The 18,029-nt window shown below is 45.8% G+C and overlaps 2 protein-coding genes across 3 annotated transcripts; one reads left to right on the forward strand and one right to left on the reverse strand.

The window, feature by feature from the left end:
• Window position 1: 1 nt before the first annotated feature.
• On the forward strand, window positions 2–4,465 carry LOC102224016 (post-GPI attachment to proteins factor 2-like). 2 transcript variants are annotated; one of them, XM_023342689.1, is made up of 6 exons: window positions 2–434; window positions 1,618–1,786; window positions 2,467–2,716; window positions 2,789–2,895; window positions 3,498–3,606; window positions 3,678–4,465. In XM_023342689.1, the coding sequence occupies exons 2-6, from the start codon at window positions 1,619–1,621 to the stop codon at window positions 3,806–3,808; spliced, it is 765 nt and encodes a 254-aa protein (XP_023198457.1). In that variant the 5' UTR covers window positions 2–434; window position 1,618; the 3' UTR covers window positions 3,809–4,465. The 2 variants fall into 2 exon arrangements, with proteins under 2 accessions (XP_023198457.1, XP_005811627.1); XM_005811570.2 differs by having other exon boundaries at window positions 3–395.
• Window positions 4,466–5,435: 970 nt separating this feature from the next.
• Window positions 5,436–17,754, reverse strand: LOC102223754 (rho-related GTP-binding protein RhoG-like). The gene is made up of 5 exons (XM_023342690.1): window positions 17,648–17,754; window positions 12,402–12,523; window positions 10,280–10,426; window positions 8,389–8,559; window positions 5,436–6,694 (listed from the first exon to the last, which is right to left on the reverse strand). The coding sequence occupies exons 3-5, from the start codon at window positions 10,406–10,408 to the stop codon at window positions 6,419–6,421; spliced, it is 576 nt and encodes a 191-aa protein (XP_023198458.1). The 5' UTR covers window positions 10,409–10,426; window positions 12,402–12,523; window positions 17,648–17,754; the 3' UTR covers window positions 5,436–6,418.
• Between the last annotated feature and the right edge of the window lie 275 nt (window positions 17,755–18,029).

Below are 18,029 nucleotides of genomic sequence, written 5' to 3' on the forward strand. Positions count from 1 at the left end.
AGAAGAACGAGATTCAATCGGACATCAGTTCACGTTGCTTACGAAGGAAAGCGAAGCGGTTCGCTTGGGTCAGAACCATTAACCTTTGACCCATAGAAGAACCTGAAGCGTCTCTGTGAGTCTGGGCGGATCAGAAGGACCTTAGAGTTGAGAGTTCAACCACCGAGGAGCCGCTGAGCAACTCAAACTGGACCAAAGTTCAGAGCTAACTTTAGCCGCGGAGCTAACCTGGGCCAAAGGGGGATCAATGGGAGCGAGGCGGAGCAGCTGACCGAACCGGGCAGGACCGGACCGGACTGGACCGGATCGGATCCCTGTGAAGGTCAGACCTGTTGAAAGCGAACCGGAGAACTGATGATCGCCTGCTGACGTCATCACAGTACACACCTGGGCAGGTAAAGCTGGAGTCAGAACAGCAGCCGCCGTAACCGCAGGTTAGAAACATGTTCGGTGAAGTTCTGTTCATCTTCACGGGTTAAATATCTGGACCCGCTTAACGGGTTAAAAGTCCCTCAGGACCCAAAATCATAAAAACGCTCAATTTCATAACTGTCAATAGATGACGTCAGGGAAGATTTACCAGGTGAGTCTCGGAGTCAAATCATTTCAGAAACACCTTCAGGTAAAATAGAATTAACTGAAATCATAGGATCAATACTGAACTGAACTGTTTATTCACTTATGATAACGTTTTTACATCCACACAGATTTATTCCTAATTTTTACTCCAGAAAATAAATTTTCGAGTAATTTTCTGGTTTTCTCAGAAATAATTGATGCAAACCAACATTAAGCCATGAACCAGCTGTGATTAAGTCCATGTCGTTAAACGAACAGAACCCGACTCACAACACGAAGCAGGCTAAACAAAACAAGCTGCAGCCATCAGTCTGGAAAGAGCTGTAAAACCAGTGGTCTAGTCAAAGTAAAGACTTAAATCTGATGTAAAATCCTAGAATGAGTCTGAATCAAATCAGATCAGTAAGTCAGAGGGTCAAAGGTCATTCACAGTCAGTTTGTAGGTTCAAGGGTTGAATGCTTCTTCGCGTTAATTTTTAACATAATGAATCAAATCTGATTTAAAACTTTTATTTTGTTTTAGTTTTATGATCTGAAATGTTTAAAAAATGCAACAGTGGGTGTGAATACTTTCCAGTGCTCTGGAACCAGAACCTCAGCCAATGAGGTTCTGGTTGCATCATTGAAACAATCAGCCAATCACAGCCGGGCTCCTGGTCATTCAGGAAGTCTGAGCTGGAAGCTGCCTGATTATCAGAACCTAAACGGGTCAGAGGAGTTCCAGAACACTGGTTCTGGTCCTGAGCCGAACTGGGTCTGAATCCTGTCTGGTTCTGATTGTGTGTTTGTGCTGTTTCTAACCCTGCGGTCCAAAGGAGACATGAAGTGAGTTCTGATGAATGTTGGCGATAGAAGCCCAGTGGTTCTGTGCTAGGTGTAGAGCTGGTTCTGATCCGTTCCTTATAGTCAGTGCAATGAACCTGTGTAGAAGAACCTTCTGGGGGACGGGTTGGTCCGATCCAGGACATCTGAGCTGGTTCTGCTTCCTGCGATTGGGTAAAGTTCTGGACCTCATGTCTGGTTCTGTGTTTGATCCAGGATGCTCCAGGGCTTGTTGAGTAACCTGGACCGGGACCGGCCTCTGATCCGGGTCCAGTTCACCAGCTTCGCCGTGGCAACGGTTCTGCTCCCTCTGTCGGGCCTGCTGGCCTGCCTGGTCACCTCGCTGATATACCACTACGAGGAATCCACCTACACACACTGCCAGGTGAGCCGGGCCGGTTCTGATCCGGTCCAACCCAGATGACCGGATCAGACCTTCAACTGGAAACTTTTACATCTGTGATCCAGTTGGATCTCCTAACCGGTTCAAGAACCATCTAGAAGGTTCTGGAGTCCAGAACCTTCTAGAGTAGAACCAGGCTCCACTCCTGGACCAGAACCTTCATCATATCTCCATTATGTTCTGACTCACTGAGGCTAAACTCTAGTTAGTTTCTAATAAACACTAGCTAATAATAAACTAGCTAAAAATAAACACTAGCTAATAATAAACACCAGCTAATAATAAACACTAGCTAATAATAAACACTAGCTAATAATAAACTAGCTAAAAATAAACACTAGCTAATAATAAACTACCTAATAAACACTAGCTAATAATAAACTAGCTAATAATAAACACTAGCTAATAATAAACTAGCTAATAAACACTAGCTGGGTAGTTAGGAATGTGCTGTTTAACAGAAGCTAATGCTAAAGCGCTACACCAACCTGCTATTTGAAGGTTATTCAGTGACCTAGTCCAAGTTTGGACTGATATCTGACAGATGCTGCAGCTGGAAACACTCCAGTGAGTCTAGGCTAAACCAGTTCAGCTGTGGGGGTCAAAGGTCACCCACAGGGTGTTAGAGAGCTGTCCCATTTTGTCCCCTGCTGTCTGTCCAGGTGTCCAACTACCTGCCATCCATCAGCTCGGCCATCAGCCGCGAACCGGAGATTTACATCTGGCGCAGCTGCGTGGGTCTGCACTCGGCGCCGCGCTACCTGGTGACCGTGGCCTACTTCAACTTCTACCGCGGCCGCTTCGCCACCAGACTGCCGGAGCTGCTGCTGAGCGGCCTGGCGCTGGTCAGCAGCCTGGCCGAGAACACGGGTCTGCTGCTGCTCACCTACGTGGCCTCCACCGAATCCTACAGTGAGTCAGCAGGAGGGGGCGGAGCCTCTCGCTGCGTCTTGCTGTGACTCTAACCTGCTTCTCTGTCTCCAGAGATTCATAAATACTCTTTCGTCGTGTTCATCGGCTGCTCCCTGCTGCACATGCTCATCACCTGCAGGCTGTGGTACGTCATCAAGAGGCACTACGTCAATCCTGAGGTAAACACACCCGACCTGACCCAAGTTCTACCAACATTTAACATCCCACTTTAATATTCAGCTGCTTCATAAATCATCTTAGCTGTAGTTATTGGGCCGAAGCTAATGCTAAGGCCGCCAACATGATATTTAGCAGAAGCTAATGGTTAAACGCCACACCACTGATAGTAAAGAACGAGATATGAAAATTATATGAAAGTTATAGCTTCAAAATGAGATTGGTATTTGAGGGTTGTAGTCTTTCAAAGGCAGATATAATTTGAATAGCTAAGGGTAAATACTGCATTGGTGTAACACTTTAGTGCTAGCTTATGCTAACTAAATTGTTGGTATAGCACTTTAGTCATATTGGTATAGAGCTATAGCGTTAGCAGAACTAATGTTTATGATTATTGCTTTAGCGTTAGCGCAGCTAGATTTTCCACCCACTGCCTTTGCTCCTGTGTGATCAGAGACTTGCAGCCACTTCCTGTTGCTAAACAACTGCAGGAAGTTCTGGTTTGGTCCAGAAATGAACCGATTAACTGGTAATAAATGGTTCTGAAGCGGGAGAACGGGTCAGAACCTCCTTCACCTCTCTGTTTCTTCCATTTCTGGTTCAGGAGAAAACATCCTTCCTGTGGAAAGCCCGCATCTTCCTGTTCAACATCAGCTGCTGCGCCGCCGCTGCATACTTCTTCAGACGCCACAACAAGTACTGTGAGACGGGAGGTGAGTGGCTTGTTGTCACGGCAACGCTGCCGCCGCGGTTTGCACATGCTCATTGTGTCTCCGTCCTGCAGTCTACACTCTGTTCGCCGCCTTCGAGTACCTGGTGGTGTTCTCCAACATGGCCTTCCACATGACGGCCTTCTGGGACTTCGGGAGCGCTCAGGTGATGGTCGCCACGCTGCCGGAGGACAAGCGGTACTGACGCGGACAGGACCGGTTCTGACCCGGAGGACCAGAGCCGACCAGTCAGTCCCACAAGGAAGGAACCAGAAGTTCAGATGGAACTGCCGGACCAGATGGTGGGAGCACTGAACTAAAACCCTTCAGGATGTTCTGTTTCTACTGGTTTCTACTGGTTTTACTGGTTCCACTGGGTTCCCGGCCCAGATACTCCTGGTTCTGACCCCAGAGAACAGAACAGTTCCATCTCGGTTCTGAGCTATTGAACTTTCAGTCAAGAACAGAACTGCTTTTAATAAAAACCTAAACTTCAGACCGGTTTGCTGGCTGCACTGGGTTGCCATGGTGACGGAGGCAAGTCCTGGTGCCGCTGGCCGTGTGGGTCGATACCGGCTCCTGCGTCTACATCATGAAGAGCTTCAGCTGGACCTGATGAAACCCAGTGGACCAGAACCAGCGGTTGTCATGGCAACCCAGATCATCTCATATCCTGGATCATGAAGGTTGCACCAAAGGTTTTCCTTCCACCTAATTTTCTACTATCATGGCTGGACACAGCACAGAGCTACAGATGAAGTTTTCAGATTCTCTAAACCTTTCATCAAGAAACAAACATTTTATATATTTCCTGCGCTGTGTGGATTCTTAGGATTCACTGAAATAAACGAAGTTTTAACAAAGTCGCGCCGCCTCACGGTTTCTGTCAGCAGGGGGCGCTGCTGCATCAAACAGGGACAGCTGTCCCTCCCTGACAACATTTTACTCAGATACAACAGCTTTGGTTCACCTGAGTGATCATCAGGCCCTCATGCAATCACATACCAGCAAACAAAACAGGCAGCACCATATGCAGCTCTGGTTTCCATGGAGACCATCCTGTTAACTGGATGCTGTGGCTGGAGGCGACCTTTGACCCCCATCTCTGGGAACTGATCACAAGTGGCCTGTGTGATTTGATTAGACCAAGAAGGAGTCCTTTCATGGTTTGGGGAAGTCGTTTCTCCACAGGTTAATTATTGATCAAAATTATTGAACCAATCAGAGGCTGATCTCTGATTGGTTGCCCCCCAGCAGCCAATCAGAGGCTGATCTCTGCTCAGCCCTCAGTGAAGCCTCAGCTGTTGTTTTGAGAAGTCTGAATCATAATGAGATTTCTTGTTACCGTAAAGCAGCTGTTTCTGCTGGAAAATGACATCTAACTTTAGATCACGGTTTTGGGAAGCAGCCGCAGCTTTTTATAATCATAAAAGAGGAAACCAGAGTCCGGTCTGATTGGACGGCCCGGTCCTTGGCTCACAGGCTTAATGGTTCTGATGCTTTCTGAACCAACCCAGAACCCGATGAGGCTGCGGCGGCGAACACCATGTGACAGGAAACGGCTTCATTATCTTCTATCTGGTGTTGAATCACTTCCTCTGCAGCGACATAACCCAGAACCCACATCACCACCCTGCCATCACTGTGCTTTACGCCTGTTGGTGCTGCTTGGTTCTGTCCATCACGGGACAGTGTTCTGGGGGACACTGTCCCAGAAGTCTGATCCTTCAGCTTTACTGACCGCCATCTTGTTTCTAGATGAGGCTAGCTAAGGGCTAGCCATGTTAGCTGTTAGCTAAGAAGAAATCACTGAAATAAAATGCAACAGACGATCAATATGAAACTTGTTTTTATTGTACTTTCCACTTAAATAAAATAATGTAAATTACTTCAATAAAAACAAATTATCAATAAATTTAACAGAAGATGGAAGCAAACAAAGCTAAAGTGGTTTAGCTGGTTTAGCAGCTTAGCTAAAAAAAACAAAAACCTGCAGAAACATTCAGTTTGAAATCAGACATTCTAATTTAAATAGTTTGGATATTTAACTACGACTGGTTATCTTGGTTGTAGTTTAGCTATTTAGCTGCTTCGCTAACCTTTTAGCTTTTTAATGTTGCAGTTGCTGCATTCCTGCTCTTGGGTGGTTCATTAGAACAATCAGATTGATTATTTTTGTATCATGTTTAAATTGCTGTTTTTAGTCCAGATTTGTTTGTTTTTGCTTGATATTTATTAATTTCCCTGCAGAATCGGCAGCTGGAGCAGAAACCGCAACTGGTCGCTCTTTACAGTCTGATCAAACTAAATGTTTCCCAGCGTTTGTAAGGATCTCAGGGTGAGTGACGCAGAGCAGGCAGGGTTGGATTATTGCATTTTCATCGGAGCCGTCATGTAAACAGTGTTTCTGCAGTTAAATTCTCAGTTTAGACAACCAAACCTGTTCCTGGCGCCGGACTCCACCAGAGCCACTGGTTTTACTGGTGCTTTACTGGTTCATGGATGCTTCAGCAGGACTAAGATATCTTCAGGTCCATCTGTATCTGAAGCTGATTGTCAGGGGATAATTTTGGACCATTTTGCTGAAATCTGAGTTTGTAGAAGATCTCAGACATTCTGCACATGCTCAGATGGCTCTGGTCGAGTCTGAACCAATCACAGCAGAGCTACACATTCAACCCACAGTCGGTCAATTTGCATCACAAGTTCTGGAAAACCCTTAATCTCTGTCTTAAATTGCGTTTTTTTCTAATTAAAGGGTAAAAATCTAATGAAATGAGAGGAAAGAGGTTGAAACATTTCTCAGAGCAGACTCTCAGAGCAGGACGCAGGGCCTCTTGCTGACGGTGGGCTGCGGGTTCAGGTAGGACCTCACCGCCTCGGCGAACACCTCCTTGATGCCGTCCTGGTTCAGCGCCGAGCATTCCATGTAGCGCACCGCCTGGACCTGCTTGGCCAGGTTCAGGCCCTGCTGGTGGGTGATGGGCGCCTGGTTCTGCTCCTTCAGCTTCCTCTGGATATCTGCGTCGTTCCGGAGGTCGCTCTTTGTGCCGACCAGCAGGATGGGAACATTGGGACAGTGGTGGGAAACCTGCAGAGGAGACCAGAGTCACGGTTTGTACAGGAACACCGCTGGACATAAAGCTGCACAGGAGTTCAAGATAAAGTCTAGACCCTGTGAAAAAGTTTGTATTTCTTAGCTGCTGTCATCTATAACGGGGCCTTTCCACTAAACAAGTCCAAGCTGCTTTAATCCAACTCCAGTCCATTCGCCTATAAAGTTCAGTCTGGTTTGTTTAGTGTGAATGCCAATCGACCTCTGACCTCTGGTCCTCCAAACCTCAGTCTGGGCTTGGTTGACCTGAACTCTGGTTCAGTTTGAATATGTGAACGCCAAGCGGACCAGAGACTGCTCCAAAAGCAGGAAGTGGACTACAGCACAGGGCATTCTGGGTAAATACAACCAGAGCTAGCGTGCTAGCCTAATGCTAGCAAGAGAAATGGCTCATGGTTTTTAGCAAAAGACTAAAGAGACCACAACTGCTAAAATCTGACGCCTCCATTTCCGTTTCCATTTGGTGAAGAAGGAAGTTGCGCTCAGTGTCTTCAGAGGTTTTTGTGTCGTTTCCTTCAGTGGTTCTTGGTGTGGCGCCCCCACAGGCCAGGAGGGGAACAGGTTGCTCAAAGGGTTTGGTTGGTTTGACACAGAGCAGAGAGAAGGAGAACTACAGCAGCTTCAGATGGAGCAGATGAAGTTTTGAACCCAATAGAACCAGTTCTACCGGACTATCAGGTGGAAAACGGCTCAAATCTGGTTCTGGATTCGGTCTAAAGAGAATCACGATGCTGATCTAAACACCTCCTGGTCTTTGCTTCAGACTGCACCAAGTCCTGACCGAGTCGAACAGCCACTCTAGCAAGTCACGCATTCTCATCACATAACCCGAGGAGGTCGTAGCCATGACGACGCCTTGATGATGCCTTGATGATCAACCAGACACACTTCCACCATCACCTCAAACAGAAGTGTTGTCCATTCTCTGAACCCTCAATGACCTTCCAGGTCCTTACACAACAACCAAGGAGCTCTAAATACGCCCTGAAGTCTCTTATAGACCCTCTGCCTCCTGGATGGGGTTACTGGTACCAGTCCAAGCTGAAGATCCACTACAGAAAGATTTAAACTCAAATGTGGCAGACAAGGTTTTAGGGTTGATCAGGTCAGACAAGCCAGTCAGATGTTTGACGTCTTTGTTACGGCAAAGTGTTTGACACAACATTCGGGTTAAAAAGGTCCAAAGGACAACGATTGACCCAACGCCTGAATGGACGTTTGGTGTTTGGACAGTCTGAGCAGACTAAAGTGGTCTTGATCAGCAGTTTTCCAGGTTTCAAGAAAGTCTTCCAAGTTTTTCCTTTGGACTTTCCTCTTTTTCAGCTCAGTGTTCATACTTCCACATGTCCAAAGAACAGATCTGACCTTTGAACCTTGCTGGCAGGTAAAGACCTCTTCTTTTGACTCTCCACTTGTCATCTAGACTTCAAAGAAAAGACCTTCAGAGAACCTGGAGAAGGAATAAGCAGCAGAAGGACAGTATGAACCCTACTGGACCCCAGTCAGCTGTAACTGGACCTGAAACTGGACACATCCAACCCAGAACCACTGCTCTTCTGACGGTTCTGGACGGAGTGAGTATCTTCAGAACCTCAACCCAGTGACCTCCTGGATTCTCCTAAACCACATCATGCACTGTAGCTGCGTTGGGGGAATGTGTGACCTCTGACCTCTGGGTGCCACTTGTGTTTGACGTTCTCGTAGGAGGCGGGGCTTGAGATGGAGAAGCAGATGACGAAGACGTTGGTCTGCGGGTAGGACAGCGTCCTCAGCCGGTCGTACTCCTCCTGGCCCGCCGTGTCCCACAGGTTCAGACTGATGACCCGTCCGTCCACTGTCACCTGAACGCACCACAGGTAGAGACACGGGTTTATGAACAGCTCATGCAAACTGTGACAGCAGTGATTGGCTCTCAGGACTTGTCGGAGAGCTCTGATTGGCTGGTTCATACCTTATGAGAGTCAAAGCTTTATGCTAGTAGCAGAAATGTCTCAGTGAACTGTCTTGATGAGGGAACTGGAACCCTTCAGGGAGTAAACGGTCTGTGCAGCCTCCACACTACATTCACACCTTCACCCCTTCACATGTTCACATGCTCATGCTGTGTGACATTCACTGCGCTGCAGTTTGACACATTTTTTGTAACACCTTCTATTGCAAATTTTATTAAATTTTTGAGTTTCCTCTAAACTCTTCACAGATATTTGTTTCTGTGAAAATCTTTCTGGTGTAGCATTGACATCAGCCACTTCAATTTCACGGGAAGTTTTCAAGACAGACACCGTTTTTGAGTCTTTTAAGCCAGTTATTGCTATAAAATGCTCCTCATTGTCATGATTTGGATTAATTTTATGTCACATCATGTTTTTGTTCATCCTGTTCATACAACGCTAAAGTGACAATATGTAGTGGAATCAGAAACTGAGGAGTTTGCTGTTAGTCTTAATGGTTAGCATTAGCTTCTGGTAATGTTTGATATGCTTAGCAGTTTAGCATTACCCTCCACTATTTTTTTTGCATGTGTTTAGTGGTTTAACTATAGCTTCTGCTAATATTTTTACATTTAGCATTAGCTTTCAGTATTTTTTTATGTGATTAACAAGTTAGAATTAGCTTCCTTTACTGTTTTAGGTGTTTAGTAGTTTAGTTTTAGCTTCTGCTAATTTTGTATGTGCTTAGCATTAACTTCGAGTATATTTTGTTGTTAGCAATCTAGAATTAGCTTCCTCTACTTTTTTTATGTGCACTTAGCGGTTTAGCATTAGCTTCTGATAACATTTATTTAGTGGTTAAATGTTAGCTTCTGCTAATTTTTTAATGAGTTTTGTTGGTTAGCATTAGCTTCTGCTATGATTCTTGTTTTAGTAGTGGTTGTTGAAGCTAACTTTTTCCACCACTGGGAACAACTTCTTCTGATTTTAGTGCAAACATATATTCTCCTTTGCAACAACAGTGGCCATTTTGAAAAATGTGCACCATTACAAAAATACACAAGGTCAAGAAAATGTGATTTCTCTGGTTCTTCTTATTGGTGATTTTCCATGACTGACTAAAATGTGATTTCTTTTGGTTTTCAGTCACAGTCTAAAACTTTTCTTCACATTGTCATAATAGGCTTTTAGTGAAGAATTTTGAGGGAAATGATTGTTTTTATTATAATTAATGAGGAATAATGCTGAAATATAAATGTGTAAAAAGTGAGGACATTTTGTACTTTTGGAGTACCCAGAGAGAACTGCTGTATCCACAGGGAAAGCATGCCGAGAGGCCTAAAGGGGGACCTTGATGCTGTGAGGGATTTCTGTCAGACCATTGCAAACAGCTCCCCCTGCTGTCCAAACAGCTGTATTTTACTGTTTTAATCTGAAAATCACTCAGAGTCTCAGTAGTTTTTCCCACAGGACAGGAAAGTTGGATCAGCTGCCTGGTCCAGAGCCTGCAGCCAGCATGACTCATGCTAGCTTCCAGATGTTTTCCAGATGCCTCTGGTTGTCACTCCACGTTGACTCTCTGATTCTTCCTGAACGCACCGGCTGAGCCGAGGTGCATTCAGGGACCCACCTGGCTGCTGTAGTTGTCAAACACGGTGGGGATGTACTCTTTGGGGAACGCTCCGGTGGTGTAGGAGATGAGCAGGCAGGTCTTGCCCACGGCGCCGTCGCCAACGACGACACACTTCACGGTCTGCATGATGGCGGCGTCAGAAACCTGCGCACACAGCAGGGAGGGGCTCAGAGGGTTCACACATCACCTTCTGCTGCTTCACTCAGCTGCTCGCCGTTACTTTTTGTCACTTCTTTTTTTATGCAGAGCTGAGATCAAACGACCTCCAGCGGCTCTGAGGCTTTTCTCTACTTCACATCTGGTTTCATCTTCCTTCTACCTGCGGGAGCGTCTCACCTGTGGAGTTAGATAAGCGTCTGCTGCAGGGAGTTTCAAACTCCAGACCGCTAAAGCTTCTGACCTGCAGATTCTAAATGCATCGAAATGCTGCAGAGGACGGGAAGCTTTTTGTAAAGATACACAAACACACTTATCTGAGTTATTTAGCTTGTTTTAAGAGAAAAACAATGTTCTACTTGTTAAGTCATATTTTCACAATGATACTCATTTATAGATGTCAATTTCAAACTAAGCATTTAGTTAGCAAGCTACCAAACCAAACTTTGGCTCCAAACTAGTTATTTATCTTTGAGCTAGCTAAATGCTTTGCTAATATGCACCTGATAAATGTTTAGCTAACTATCTCAAATATGTAACATGCTAATTAAATATTTAGCTAGCTCAGAGCTAAACACTTAATTAATATGTATCTGATACATATTTAGAAAATGATTTAAAATAATGAACTGTTTAAATAGCTAGCTAGCTATTCAGCTAGTCAGCTAAATATTTACTAAACTAGTTTCAATAGTTCACTAAACTAAAAACTAAACTATTTTAGTAATTATAAATATTTATCTATTTAGAATGTGCTAAATAAAACTATCATTTAACTGTCTTACTATTTAACTTTAGCTATTCTAGTTAGCTAAATATCTAGCTAAAATGCTAATTGAGTTGCCAGTAAGCTGAATTGGATGATGAAAATAGAAGCTGTGTTTTGTGAATAAACTGAATCCTTCAGCGCTGATGAATTACTGTTGCTGTATTAAAATAGCTCATCCTTTTGTTTTAAGCTTAAATGTTGCGCAATAAATGAGGAAATGAAACATTGGTAAAGAAGTGGCTCGCTAGCAGAAGTTTATAAAGAGGTTCGCAAGATCTAATTTTATTTTAATCGTCCACTTCTGCTTTTTACCTATATTATATTACACAAATGTCTCTGAGCTGCATATTTAGCTTCAATTGTAATATTTAGCTTGCTAACTGAACACTTAGCTCCAAGCCAAATATCTAGTTTGCTAACAAAATGTTTGTGTGAAGATCAATATTTAAATATTTAGCTTGAATGTGTGACATTTATAAATGAATGAATCACATGGTGAAAATATGACTTTGTAAAATGAACCCAACCTAAATAAATGACATGTTTTACAGTGTAACTGTAGAAATGTGTCCCTACAGCAGAGCAACAGCTCTGATTGGCCCCGGAGCCTGATTCGGTGTGTAGTGGTCTGTGATTGGCCCCGGAGCCTGATTCAGAGTGTAGTGGTGTCTGATTGGCCCCGGAGCCTGATTCAGAGTGTAGTGGTCTCTGATTGGGCCCGGAGCCTGATTCAGAGTGTAGTGGTCTCTGATTGGGCCCGGAGCCTGATTCGGTGTGTAGTGGTCTGTGATTGGCCCCGGAGCCTGATTCAGAGTGTAGTGGTGTCTGATTGGCCCCGGAGCCTGATTCAGAGTGTAGTGGTGTCTGATTGGGCCCGGAGCCTGATTCAGAGTGTAGTGGTCTCTGATTGGGCCCGGAGCCTGATTCAGAGTGTAGTGGTCTCTGATTGGGCCCGGAGCCTGATTCAGAGTGTAGTGGTCTCTGATTGGGCCCAGAGCCTGATTCAGAGTGTAGTGGTCTCTGATTGGCCCCGGAGCCTGATTCAGAGTGTAGTAGTCTCTGATTGGGCCCAGAGCCTGATTCGGTGTGTAGTGGTCTCTGATTCTGTCCTTCCTGCTGGTTGAACTGCAGGTTCTCCATATTGACTCCATCAGGATGTTGGAGTGACTGGATTTTCTGATCCGCCATGTTTACCTTCAGACGTTCGTCTCACTGGAGTCTGGTTGTTCCTCTGCAGGAGATTCCTCGGTCTGAGATGCTTCAGGTTTCTCGGTTGGTCACAGTTCGCTCAGAAACAGGTGGCGGCCATGTTGCCCCTGGGGGGAGCGAGGGGTGTTATTTGTGTTTATGGAAATGATCTGCAGAGGAAACGTGTCTAAACAAAGCAGAGACGTTATCCTGATCCCCACACACACATTTGCATAGGACCTGTGTATATATTACAGTTTTATAGCCACACACACACACACACACACACACACACACACACACACACACACACACACACACACTGCGGTGTGTCGTCAGGACGACAGGAACCGGTCTGACTAACAGATCCATTGTTTCTGTCCGACCTGTTTCTTCAGGGTCCATAAACTCAGAGTTCTGCTTTAGGGTCCAGAACTTCCTGTTGGGTGTTTGAGTCCAGGTGTTTGGACCAATCAGAACCAAGCGCTTAACTGACATCAGGTGAAGTTCTGATCTGACTGCATTAGAGCTGAGCAGAAAATGATCAGAGGTCAGTGACCTTTCCAGCTCTGGCAGCCATTTTGTTTTCTGTCCGGACGTTCAAAACAGAATTTAAATAAAAGGAAAAAGAACAACTAAATTTTATCGGCATCAAATGTTTCCATTAAAGGGACTAAATAAGTTTCCTATGACTGAAAGTTCAAATAAAAAGCCTTTCAAAATCCCGACGTACTTCACAACCTAAAAACAAAATAAAAGAGAACTTTATAAAAACATTCTGCAGCTTCGTAATGGAGGTCAGAGGTCAGCTGGGTGGACACCGCTCTGGTTTTACTCAGCTCTCTGTTTTAATGCCCTTTAACCTGTTTAAGGTTTTCCTTCCACCAAACCTTCTGGCTGTGTTAGCGAAGCGGCTGACGGAGACGCTTTCTGTCTGAACAAACAGAAACTGCTGATGAGAGTTTTCTAGAAATAGCGACGGCTGATGAACACGTTCTGACTTCCTGTTTCAGGTGGAACCGAAAGCTGAACGCAAGAGCGGCTGAATGAAGCCGTCCTCAGAGGTCAAAGGTCACAGAACAAAGGCTCCCCGTTTCAGAGCAGATCAGTTCTGGGTTACGGCTTCAGGAGTTTCTGTGACCTTCCTGTTGGCCTTCATGGATGAAGAGAAGAAGCTCAGAAACAGAAATGAACCGGGTTCATGTTTCCATGACAGTCCGTCCCGATGCGATGCGACGCCATTCAGCGTGATGCAGCGCGGCTTCCTGTGCTCATCCGCTGCAGGACTGCTGCTGCTGCAGCAGGTCCGGTTCTGAATGTTCCCGTTCAGCCAAACTAAATGCTTAGTTCGACATTGACGTTTCTAAATGAGCACCAGGGCTTCATCAGTCAGGGGGCGGCACTTCCTCCCGATCCGCTCGTTTAAATCTGACCCAAACCAATCACTGCTTCAGGAATTTGGTCATTAAACATCAAAGCTAGCTGGACTGATCAAAGGAACTGGTTCTGAAGAACTGGTTCAGTTCACTGATCTGAATGTGAGTCATTCTCAGGGTGAACCAGGTAATGTGACAGAACAGATCAGATAGTTTAGTGGAAGGAAAACGTTTAATTTTCTGGTTTATTTTAATCTGTGAAGCTGAAAAGTGTGGAGTGCATCTGTATCAACCCGCCTGAGATCATCAGTTTTGAAGCCTTCCCACAGATAAGGTCTGGACTTTGAATAGGCCACCTAAATCATCTCATAATGTTCAGGAGTTGAACCTCCACCCAAACTGGTTTTCCTCCAGGATCCATCGTCCCACAGCATGATGCTGCCTCCGCCGTGTTTAACTGGGAAGCAGAGGCCTGGTTCTGGTTCTGGTCCTCTGGTGAAGAGGAAGTGCAGACATCATTTCCAGTCAGTCTGGTTTGTGACAGAAATAATCGATTCCGGTTCTGGTTCCGGTTCTGTTTGCGCTGTTAAAAATAAACTCTCTTGCTGATATTTCCTCTCAGCTGCTGCGGCGTTTTCAGGTCAGACCCAAACCGTCTGAAACCAGAATCACAGAGGAAGAGTCGGGTCGACAGACGGACGAAAAGAGGAAGAGGCGGCCATGGCTCCAGAAACAGAGCGCTGCAAAGCATCATGGGTAATGTAGTTAATAAAGTAGAACTGGATATAGAAACGAGGCCTGGTCCAGTGAGACTGAACCCAGTGACGAATCCACTGGTTCCGGTTCCGTCCAATCAGCTTCAGCTGCAGATTTATTTATTCTCCAGAACCGACGACCCGACAGGAAGTCTTTTCCAGAACATTTCATTGTGAGAACTGGGTTCTAGCTGAACGGGCCGGGTCTCAGCAGGTCAGAACCAAACTGGACCATCTACCCATGTCACTGAGCCCAACAGGTCCTACTGGGTCCTCCAGAACTATTCTATTCATGATAATGGAACCAGAACAGTTTTGTTCATTAGAACCCAGGACTTTCTGGGTTCTATGGAACGCAAATAAAGTTCTAGTGAAACGGGTCAGAACCAGGAAGCACACTGAACTGAAAGGTAAACAATCAGATCGGACCCGGCCAAAGTGGAATGAGTCACGGCTGCTGTGACGTCCAACTTCCTGCTTCGTTCTTGGAATGCTAATATTAGGCTAGCTGCTACTGATTCACATCTGAGCACGTGCAGAAGACGATGATGTCATCAGCTGATGTTAAACAGCCATAAATGAAACCAGAACCAGAACCAAAGGACAGAAACCAGCAAGAAAAACCCATTTCCAGCTGGAATAAGAGACCTGAAGTGTTTGACCCATCCGGATCAGAACCACCCGGTTCTGATCAACTGAAACAACCGGGCCTCAAATTCCAACATAAAACAGGTCCAAATCAAATAGAACCTGCAGTCAAACCAAACCCAGGAGCGTAGCGGGTTCGAGAATTAGAACCAATCCAAATCAGAACCAGAACCAACCCAAACTTGACCAGAACCAGACCGCAACCAGCTTCACCCAGTTAATTGGATCCCTGAGGTTGGATGGAACTGAACCCAGAACCGACCCAGACTAAGAGAGGATCATCAGCTGATTAGAGTTGGACTTTATCAGTCTCCAGAACCGGTCAGAATGCCTCAGCTGGGTCCAGAACCTGACCCAGGTGGGCCAGAACCTGCGAGTTCTGATGAATCGTCCTTCCTGTTCAGCTGCAACAAGAAAAAAGTCCAAACCCATAGAACTACGGCTCACTACCCAGCAACCATGTACCCGCCTGAACTAGAACCAAAACAGCAAACCGTTTCCAAGCTAAGCCGCCATGTTGGAAAATGTCAGCTATTTAGCTAGCTGGGGTCAAACCTGAAGAATCAAAGAAGTTCTGTTGGAGCAAAAGTTCTGCCACGTTTTGGTTCTGACTGGTTAGGAAAATCTCTGTGAGCACCCCCAAGTGGTCGGATCATAAAACATTCAGAAAGCAGGTCAGGCCGTCAGTTCCCCTGGTAGCTTCATGCATCCAGCATGCTGAGGTGAGTGAACCGGAACGCACTAGAGTTGGTTTGGATGTGGAACGCCTCAAAATGTGGCTCTGCTCATTTGGACCGCACCACCGTGAACCCACAGACTGGTTCTGAGGCAGGAACTTCCTGATGGTCTGGACCCGACTGGACCCATCTCAGTACAGTCCAGAAGTGTCTCCTGAAACGGGTTTGGGCTTGTTGTTGTTTCAACCTTCCAGACCTCTCAGGTTCTGGTTCTGATCCAGCTGCTGAAATGTTCTATGCCAATCAAGTTGAATTACAGTGTCTCAGGAACCAGAACCTCAAATTGGACCCAGTTGACCAACGGTTCCCCTGAAGAGAAGGTCCTGTTGGACATGTAGGTGAATTCAAACCCAGCGCTTTTGATCCACTTTAAACGGACCAGCAGGTCCAAAAGGTCCAACAGATCCAGACCAACTGGGGAAACAAACTGAATTCACTTAAAGGTCCGACAGGACCTTCTCTTAGGGGGAACCGGTGCTCAACCAGATCCGATCTAAGGTTCTGGTTCCTGAGACACTTTAAGATCCCAAAACCCATTTCAGGAGACACTTCTGAACCAGAACCAAGATGGGTTCTGGGCTCCTGTAGCGAGTTGTTGTGTACAGACCTGTAGAACCGGGCAGTACCAGTCCAATCAACTGGACCATGTACTGGGACGGGTCCGGTCGGGTCTCCAGACCCTCAAGGACTTCCTGCCTCAGTACCAGTCTGTGGGTTCACCGACCCATTGCCTGAAACGGGCCAGAATCCAGAACCAGTGGAGAACCAAACTGATCTAACTGGTTTACAGTCTGTTCTTACTGGTTTAGAGTCTGTTCTTACTGGTTTAGAGTCTGTTTATACTGGTTTAGAGTCTGTTCTTACTGGTTTAGAAGTTGTTCTTACTGGTTTAGAAGTTGTTCTTACTGGTTTAGAGTCTGTTTATACTGGTTTAGAGTCTGTTCTTACTGGTTTAAAGTCTGTTCTTACTGGTTTAGAGTCTGTTTATACTGGTTTAGAGTCTGTTTATACTGGTTTAGAGTCTGTTTATACTGGTTTAGAGTCTGTTTATACTGGTTTAGAGTCTGTTCTTACTGGTTTAGAGTCTGTTCTTACTGGTTTAGAAGTTGTTCTTACTGGTTTAGAGTCTGTTCTTACTGGTTTAGAGTCTGTTCTTACTGGTTTAGAGTGTGTGTTTTTTTTAATTGTTTTCTTCTCAGAACTTGAGATTAGAAGAAGCTGAAAGTTGGTTTCCAGCAGCTGATGGTAGTTTGGTCTATTTAAAGTAACAACAGCTCTTCCTCTTCTCCTGCAGTTCCTGATGTTCCTCTCAGCTTTTGTTTCCTGGACTTCAGATGTTCTGGTTTCTGCTGTACTGGGTCGGTGAAACCCAGATCTGCTGGTTCTGTTGGCCCGTTTCAGAGATCAGTGAGTGTTTCAGGGCTCAGCAGAGAAAAAGTTAAAAGAAGAAGTGAGAAACACTCACACACATGCACACACACACACTCAGGGAGTGGTCGCTCTCCATCTCCAGCTTCCTGCTCAGAAACGCGATCACACAAACAATCTGACTATTGATCCACTGGGGAGAAGGAGAACAGAACCAGAGATCCAGTTGAAGTTTGGACCACAGCTGAACACACACCGACACACACACACTCTCTGACACACACTCTGACACACATCGACAGCTCAGCGTAGCAGCGACACACACACACAGAGTGAGGCGGAGTGGAGCGCGCTCCGGCAGAACTCACCGCTCATCAGTCCGGTCCGGTTCTGCTGCGCTCGGTCCGGCTGCGGCTGTAATGTGTGTCCCTGTGTGTGTGTGTGAGTGTGTGTCGGAGGGCGGGGGTAACGGGGAGGAGGAAGTCCAAGGGGAAGTGGTGGAGTTAGAGTTTGAGGAAGTTTCTGTGTGTGTGTGTGTGTGGGGGTGTGTGTGTGTGCGTGTGTGTGTGTGTGTGTGTGCGTGTGTGTGTGTGTGTGTGACAGTGGCGTTACTGGTCTGTTGAGAAACGTCAGAGCCAGGCAGATCTCGGTAAGCCCCGCCCCCTGGCTCTGACGGACAGGTACAGCGCAGGTGTGTGTTATTTATTTATATGGATCATAAACTGTAAATTCCTCTCAAGCTTCTCCTGT

This window comes from Xiphophorus maculatus, chromosome 11 (assembly GCF_002775205.1).
Source record: "Xiphophorus maculatus strain JP 163 A chromosome 11, X_maculatus-5.0-male, whole genome shotgun sequence".
In the NCBI taxonomy this organism is placed as follows: domain Eukaryota; kingdom Metazoa; phylum Chordata; class Actinopteri; order Cyprinodontiformes; family Poeciliidae; genus Xiphophorus; species Xiphophorus maculatus.